The following is an 8,647-nucleotide window of genomic DNA, read 5'->3' on the forward strand; positions in this document are numbered from 1 at the left end:
ATATGTATATATATATATATGTAGTATATATATATATATATATATATATATATATATAAATATATATATATAATATTCATAGAATATATTTCGATTTCACGTCTAATAAGTGTGTAATATGCGGCCAATATACGTGTAACGTGCGTGTTGTATGCGTGTGATATGGTTCTATTATCATTCCCGGTTCACGAAGTTCATCAGAGGTGGCCATAGAAACGGTGGCACGCTGTGCAACAAAGTAAGGCGTCTCATATTGCAGTGCAACGGCGTCGGAACAGAGAGAGAAGCGCAAGCGCTCTAACCACTCGACCACCATGACCCTAAACATCACCTTCACTTCACCATCTACAGTTCTACACAGTCATAACGAATCACGTTTTCATTGGTACCATTACTATAGTGATGATTATTTGCATCACTGCTGCAGAGGCTACAACCGTAATCGTCACTATCCTCACCACTTTCTCGGTCATCCTGGCTGTTTCTTCCCGATCCCCTTAGGCTGGTGTCCAGTTAAAACGTCCACGGTCAAAAACGTCCTCAGGTTCGGGCGACCGAAACGTCCTCGCACCAAAACGTCCTCGGTCAAAAAGGTCCTTGGTCAAAAACGTCCTTATTTTTCAAATAAAGATGCAGGTGCGACCTGACGAGCACTGTATTGTGCAAAACTGTGTTAATTTTTTGGTATTTCTATTATTTTGTATACTTGATATTTATTCTGGATATGATTTTCATCAACATTGTAAATCCAAATGTATACCTTATTCGATATGTTGTTATTATGGAGGTCAGCCCATGCCAGTCTGTTTAAACTCATCCGCCAAGTTTCCCACTTGGACACAGAAAAGCGAGGACGTTATGACTCGAGGACGTTTTGGCAGATCCGAAGACGTTTTCTACCCAGGATGTTCACACTGGTAACCCTCAGGCAGTGTCTTCGACTCCCAGCTGTTACAGCTATTAAACACCATGGGCGATTTACCTTAATGGATGAGATCTTCATGCCAAATACATTAACACAATACATTAATTTAGGTTGATACATTATTAATACATTAGTACATTATCATAATACTTTAACATAAGCTCATGTACTACATTTGTATTTATATGCTTCTATTTCCGTTTCTTCTCATCACCTCCATGATATGTGCTGACTACCCCAACTAAGGCCAGGATGAAAGCCTCCTCGAGGGTCTTAAATTGTTTAATCAAAACAGTGCTTCTCTGAGGAAAGGTTACTGGGGTCTTTCAAGTGTCTGAGGTCTTGAAGCAAACATGAGACTTGATTCAGCATCACAGTGCTTCTCTTAGGTCTCTCAAGTGCCCGAGATTCTGGGCTAACAAAAGACTTGCTTCAGCATCACACTGATTCTCTTAGGAAGGCTTCTGAAGGTCTCTCCAGTGTCCGAAGTCTTGGAGCAACCAGGAGATCACCGGAACCCGTGAGAAAGGTCCAGAAGTACTTCGCCCTTGACCAATTATCGAACTCCTCGTCTATCCGGTTACGGTACCGCGCAAAGCCTCGGATGCAAAGGGGAGATGGAGGACAGAACAACGAAGGACGTGGAGGTGTGTGGAGGTATGGAGTTTACGCAGGAGGGGAAGAGATGGGAGGAGTGAATGTCATATGAAGGAGGAGAGAGAAGATGGATATACTGACCCATAGAGTTTGTGTGTGTGTGTGTGTGTGTGTGTGTGTGTGTGTGTGTGTGTGTGTGTGTGTGTGTGTGTGTGTGTGTGTGTGTGTGTGTGTGTGTGTGTGTGTGTGTGTGTGTGTGTGTGTGTGTGTGTGTGTGTGTGTGTGTGTGTGTGTGTGTGTGCGTGTATGTGTGTGTGTGTGTGTGTGTGTGTGTGTGTGTGTGTGTGTGTGTGTGTGTGTGTGTGTGTGTGTGTGTGTGTGTGTGTGTGTGTGTGTGTGTGTGTGTGTGTGTGTGTGTGTGTGTCTATATATATATATATATATATATATATATATATATATATATATATATGTATGTATGTATGTATGAACAAGAACTTTGATTACGCATAGCCACACGCACCCTTCTCTTCCAACACTGAATGCCGTCCCTGGCAAGCTCGCAGGCATACACCAGAACATCACTCCGGAAAAGACAAAGAAATAATTGCAATGAGAAACTAAACACAGAAGGGAGAGAAAAGGAAAGTAAAGATAAAAAAAGAAGAGGATGATAATGAAGAAGAAAAAATAAATAAACAGCATGGAGAAGATGAAGAAGAGGACAAAGAAAAAGAAAATGAAAAGAAGAGGAAGAAGAAAAAGACGAAAAGGGAAAGAGAAGAATGAGTATCCCTTACCAATCAAAGAGAAAATGGAGAAGAGGAGGAAGAGGAAGAGGAGGAGGAGTAGGAGGAGGAAGATCAATTGTATGGAGTCTGAAGGGTGGGGGGTGTGGGGGTTGATGGGGGGTAGGAAGTCGATAAAGAAGTAGAAAAGAGGAGGGGGGGAAGCAGAGGAGGCATGGAAGAGAGGGAGAGATAGAAGGGTGTTGGGGAGACGGTGGAGGGTGGGGGGGGATTGTGGTCTTCGTTTGGGGGAGAAGAGGGGATATAGAAGATCCATGAGGTTGGGGAGAGGAGTAGAGGTGAGTGTTTAGTCACGGTCCTTCTTCCTCCTTCACTCCTCCATCCCCTCCTCCACCTCCCATCTCCTCTCACCTTCTCCTTGCCCTCCCCTCTTACTCCTCCTTCATTCCCGACACCCCCCTCCTCCACCTCCTTTCCATCCTCCCCTCCTCCTCCTCCCCCTTCCCCCTCCTTCATTCCCTCCGTCTCTTCCTTCACCTCCTCTCACCTCTTCTTAATCCTTCATGTCCTCACCCTCTTCGCTCCCCTCTTCCTGTTTCTTCCCTCCTCGTCTTTTTCCTCTCCTCTCCTCCTCTTCTCCTCCACCCTCCTTACCCTCATCCATGTCTTCCCCCTCCTCCCCCCTTTTCGTCCTTCTCCCCTCGTTTTCCTCCTCCTTCTCCTTCCCCCCTCGTTCCCCTCCTTTCCTCGGAGTTCAATTCTTCTCATATCAGCAGCAGTGAAGACATGAAATCGAAAATGAATTTATTATTACATGACTTGGCTTTCAGCTATATCTTATTTAATCAAGTAATGAATTATTTTTCGTATCGAAAAACAAAAGCATTTTCGAAACATGTCGTTTAAGGCAATGCAAGCACAATAATGCAAGTCTCTTTTTTCCAAATATGTTCACTTTTATTACATTTAATGTTTTTCAGAAGCAATTCTTATTTATTTTGTCAGGTTGCCGTCTAATAATCATAAAGCTTTAAGAGTAAATTCTGTATCAAACCAGCTTACTCGTATTACAATTATTTTCCAGTTACTATTTTTACTATAATTACAATCATTTTTCAGTTACCTTTTTGTATAGTATCACGGTAAGGTTACTGCCTTGAGGGCATACTGTAAACAGTATATGATAAACAGTATGTAAACCTTACCCTCAATGCAGACGTAATAGGAACCATGAATAACAATATAGATACAAAAAATTATGGCTATCACAAAAACACACTCTAAATGCTTGTGATGACTCCGTGTTATATATACAGTCACGTTACAGTTCTCATAACGTCAATATATATATATATATATATATATATATAACGTATATATATATATATATATATATATATATATATATATATATTTTTTTTTTTTTTTTTTTTTTTTTTTTTTTTTTTATCGAGTACATTATATGTTTCTATGTAGTATCTAGGTTGCAGTAATTTTCTTGAAGATAAAAAAAAATTGCCCATCAAAGAATTTGAATTTTGCGTTATGAAAAACTCTGTGTGGGTGAAAACTTTTGCTTAAGGATGTACATAGTCTCATTTTTTATATATATATGGTTGGGTGTTATACACATTGAAGGACCTAAAACTGAAAACTGGGTCTCAAGATGGGTCTCAAGATGGGGTCCACGGACCCCTAAGTTTGGGGGAGGGGAAGGGGAGAGAGATTTTCATAAGATGTACCCCAACTGAAAAATAGTGAGGTTTAATTCAGTTTTGAAGTGGTTTTCATAAATATACAGAACAGCAAATTATAAGTATAAGGTACACGCGCGCAATAAGGCTGAGAATCCCGTGGTCGAGATGGTGATCTCCGACCTTCGTGCAACTGTACAGTCATCTTTAATTCCACTCAGCCAGCCAGGAAGCTGCAGATGCAGCAACCACTCGGCTTTATTCGCCCCGAGAGAGAGTCATCCATCCATCCATCCATCCATCCATCCATCCATCCATCCATCCATCCATCCATCCATCCATCCATCCATCCATCCATCCATCCATCTATCCCGTCCGTTCCCCCAACCATGAGTCGTATACATAGACCGGCTTCTCGTCGAGTTGGGCGAAGGATTGGAGCCATAAGAGCAACCCCATCGTTTCTGTGTTGTCCCGCAAATCTTGATAAAATCGCCTGACAGAATACAATAGAACAAAGTTCCTTTAGAAAAAGATATATTGAAGACGCCATCAGTCCTTTAATGATGTTGAGGTAAAGCAAATTAGATAAGAAAAAAGGTTGTAAAGACAGGTCACCGTATCGGGATAGTTACGTCATAAGATAGGCGTCGAAGGGAAACTATCCCCGTCTTAAGCCCTGGTAGTCTCTCCTATCTATGTACTAACTATCAGTAACGGTGCCATAGTTGGATTCTCGCTGGCCAAACGTTCGAGAATGTTTGTACTCGGATCGAGGCTTACCAAGACAGAATGCGAGTTCATAGGATGGGCAGACTAAATTAGGTCTCCAGTTTCAGAAAGCTCTTCGTAAAGAGTCACCGTCCTAAGCACCACTGAGAACGGGAGTACGTGATGTTAAACCGAAAGTCAAACACTCGAGCTTAGTCATATAGTTCTAGTGTCTGCAGAAGACAAAGTTAAAGAAATTAGGACCGTTTAACCGGAGAGTCTAACTGAGTTCGTGTAACCTCTCCACAAGGAACCGGTTTGGTGAGCAGGGGTCCGGTAACAGGTTCTTCGGGAGATCGACCACGCAAGAGGAGGCGGAGACACTCGAACTCGATATTTTCTGAGATCGTAAGAAAATGAGCCGTCGTAGAGGTGTTGAAGGAACGGGTTTATGTCGTGATGATGTGTACACGTGGGTGCACATGTGTAGGTATTTGTGCAGACACGTGAGTGTGTGTACATGTACACGTATACTGCGGATACATACGCATACACGTACAGACTTACACACACGCACACACACACACACACACACACACACACACACACACACACACACACACACACACACACACACACACACACACACACACACACACACACACACACACACACACACACACACACACACACACACACACACACACACACACACACACACACACACACGTATCATATGTGACCATGAGTCACCATGCACATGTTTAGCTTAACCCTGTACCCAACCAAAAGAATGCCAGAGACGAGTAAAATCGCCCGGCGGCAGCCAGAATAAAAAGAGTGGCACTTGGCACGAAGAAGATTATCTGGGTGAGACTGCACTCTTCTCTTGGACCTGAAGTCATGCACATGCATATACATATACATATACATATACATATACTTATACATATAATTATGCATGCGCATACACATACAGTATATATCTAAGGTTTGAAAACACTGTGGATTCTTACATTAATCACTTACATTCCATGGAGCACTGTATAGATTGTTTCATGGCAACAGCCAGATTATTCCTTTGTAAAGCAGAACGGAGTCGATGTGGCCGCCCCGAGCAATGGCTCAAAGGCAGAAGCTCCAGGTAGGCCCCGTCCCGGAGACTCTCCAATGGTAATGGGAATAGTATCCGGGCATGAGAACTGGAAGTCTAGGTTGGAGTGTGTGGTAGAGGGATCGTCATCTTAGTCCGGGGAGTTATTCAATAACAATAACAATAACTGAAGAACATCGCCGGGGTCTTGGTTTGGGTATGGACTAATGAGGTCTCTAAGCTCGTATGTTGAGATCCCTGGAGACAAAGAGATATCATACCAACAGGAGACCTCTTGGTCAATGACGAAGTCTTATGTATTCGGTACTCGATGTAAAACAATAAAATTGTCTTTTCGTTTTGTGGCGTGCATAAGTCGCGTCACAGTATAGGACAGTTCCTAATGTGTATAAGATGATGTAATAGAAATGCACTTCGAAATGTCTTTTGACATGCCACATCCTTTAACCAACTGAAACCAAGTGGTGCACATTGACCCATGGATCTGATTCTGTGTTATTTTTAGTAATTTCCTGACACTATATAGACGCTTTTATTCAGTTCTTGGGGTCCCCTGTAATCGTCCAAGAGGGTTTGTTTGTTTAGCTCTAAGGTCAAAAGAACAAGGAAGACTCTACCGAGCTTCCTTCACGAACTCAATTCTTCTTCCTCTTCGAAGTTTCTCACGAACTCAATCCCTCTTCTTGCAGAATCTTCTCTTCGTCGTTCTTCTGGGAGTCCTGGCCGGCCTCTCCGAGGGCCACGGTTTATTCAAAGGGGGCAAGAAGGGCGGTGATGAAGGATATGACCACATCGTGGGCTACGAACCTGTAGTCGTACACAAACCAGTGTACGGACCTCCGCCTCCCCAGATTGTCCACAAACAAGTTGTCACTCACCATCATGAATGGAGACTTGTACCTGTGCCCAAAATCCACTACCAAGCTTTCCTGGTCCAACGCGTACCGCACGGCCACGGAGGCGGCAAGGGCAAGGGCAAGGGCAAAGGGGGCGGCGGTTTTTGGTAAATGAAGAGTGTCCCAGTGACACGGGTGCCTCCCGCGCATTACTGGTCTTCTGCGTGGGACACCTTTATACGTCCACCACACTAGAGGCGGTGAAGAAATCGAAACAACTAGTCAATTCGTGGGCCGGTCCTTTGTTGACAACCACAATACACCTCCTCTTCCTCCTCCTCCTCCTCCTCCTCCTCCTCCTCCTCCTCCTCCTCCTCCTTTTTCCTCCTCCTCCTCCTCCTCCCCTTCTTCCTCAGCCTCATCCTCACTCTCCTCGTCCTCCTCCGCCTTGCTTTCCTCCATTGCTTCTCTTCTGTTCCCCTCTTCCTCTTCTTCCAGCCGCCCGGCAACTATCCAAGGTCTTCACACATGACATAGACCCGAAAATCAAAAGCAGCCTAATCCAACACATCTCCTCCTTTACGGCCCAGCTACCCAGAACTTCTTCAGCCCTCGTATGACTATTCCCAAGTGCCTTCGAAGTTTTACAATGACTCTGCAAACTTCGAAAAATTTACAATGATACGTTTAGATAGATCCTCCTTCCAACAGTCAAACACCAACAATGTTAATTCGTCAGTTTCTGCTGATATGATCATTCAAACCATAACAAGTGACCCAAAACTTGTGTGTTCTCATTCCAACAAAAAACAAACACTGAAGCTCATCATATTCCATTGACAACAAAGTCGTAAGGTAGAATTTGCTAGCTTTTTCTGTACAGAAACGAAAGTACACCTTTGGCTTAGTGTCATCGGATTGAACAGTCACCTGTCTTCGATCTCACAATTACTTCAAGAATTCATTGACTCAAGATTTCTTCAAGAACTCACTGACTCAATTATTCTTCAAAAGCTTACTGGCTCAAAGTTTCTTCAAGAATTTATTGACTCAAAATTTCTTCAAGAACTCACTGGCTCAAAATTCTTCGTGAGCATATCATCCCCACACCCACAAGAAACTTCAAGTGAATTGGTGACCCAACTCGTGAAATTGCGACTACAAACAAATTGATTTACCTCAGTGTTTGATAGAAACACGAATTGTTATCATTAATTTTATACTAATTTTGTATGTAAGACTTAGTCATAAAACCGTACTAAAGGTTCTGTGTCATTTCCCTTCCTCCATCTTCTCGATTTATAAAGTATAGAAGGAGAGAGAGAGAGAGAGAGAGAGAGAGAGAGAGAGAGAGAGAGAGAGAACAAAAGAGAGAGAGAGAAAAGAAAGAGAGAGAATGTTGACTGATAAGCAAATGAGAGTTTTATTAGCATAGTTAAATAACTGTGGAATAAGCGGCAAGACTTTTGATGAGAAGACCAAAGAGACTTCTCTAGGCTTCCAACAAGAGCCTTAAAAAAAGAAAAAAAAACACTGGGACGACTTTCATCAACTATTTGAATTTGAATAACTGCAAGAAGACTACGCTTACTGTATTCTAGACTCCCCTAAGAACATTTCAACAATGTGTCTATCATTCGTATAGATTTAACTTCTCTTAGTTTGTCAACCAGCTTCTCAATTTATAACGCAAAGGTAATCTGATATTTAGAGATTCGAAAACCGGAAGACTGTAACCAAAGTCGTTTCTACGCAAACGAACTCGCAAGGGTTGACGAGAATCTGCCCAGTGTGAAGCGCCCTTCAGAGCGTCTCAGACCTTATGATCTTGAAGCGGAACAAATCGAGTGAGTGAAGGATGAAGATCTCTCAGCTCATCAAAATGGTCCGCCATTTTGTCGTCTACGTCTTCGTGGACTGAAGGCCCTATGGTTGTATGCTGAATCTTTCCTCAGGGCCCCAAGGTCGTCTATACGGGAGTGAACCTAGCCACCATCATTTCTGTGACGTCAAAAAAGGGC

General features: G+C 43.0%; 1 protein-coding gene across 1 annotated transcript in view; it reads left to right on the forward strand.

Annotated features, from left to right (window-relative positions):
* Window positions 1–7,878, forward strand: part of LOC143032538 (uncharacterized) — a 21,176-nt gene extending 13,298 nt beyond the window's left edge. Inside the window, exon 2 of the mRNA XM_076197406.1 lies at window positions 6,480–7,878. Within this exon, the coding sequence (XP_076053521.1) occupies window positions 6,480–6,797 (318 nt within the window). The 3' untranslated portion in view covers window positions 6,798–7,878. The remainder of the gene's footprint in view (window positions 1–6,479) is intronic.
* The last annotated feature ends 769 nt before the right edge of the window (window positions 7,879–8,647 follow it).

The sequence above is a fragment of the Oratosquilla oratoria genome, chromosome 14 (assembly GCF_046742065.1).
Source record: "Oratosquilla oratoria isolate Oo_2021 chromosome 14, ASM4674206v1, whole genome shotgun sequence".
Lineage (NCBI taxonomy): Eukaryota > Metazoa > Arthropoda > Malacostraca > Stomatopoda > Squillidae > Oratosquilla > Oratosquilla oratoria.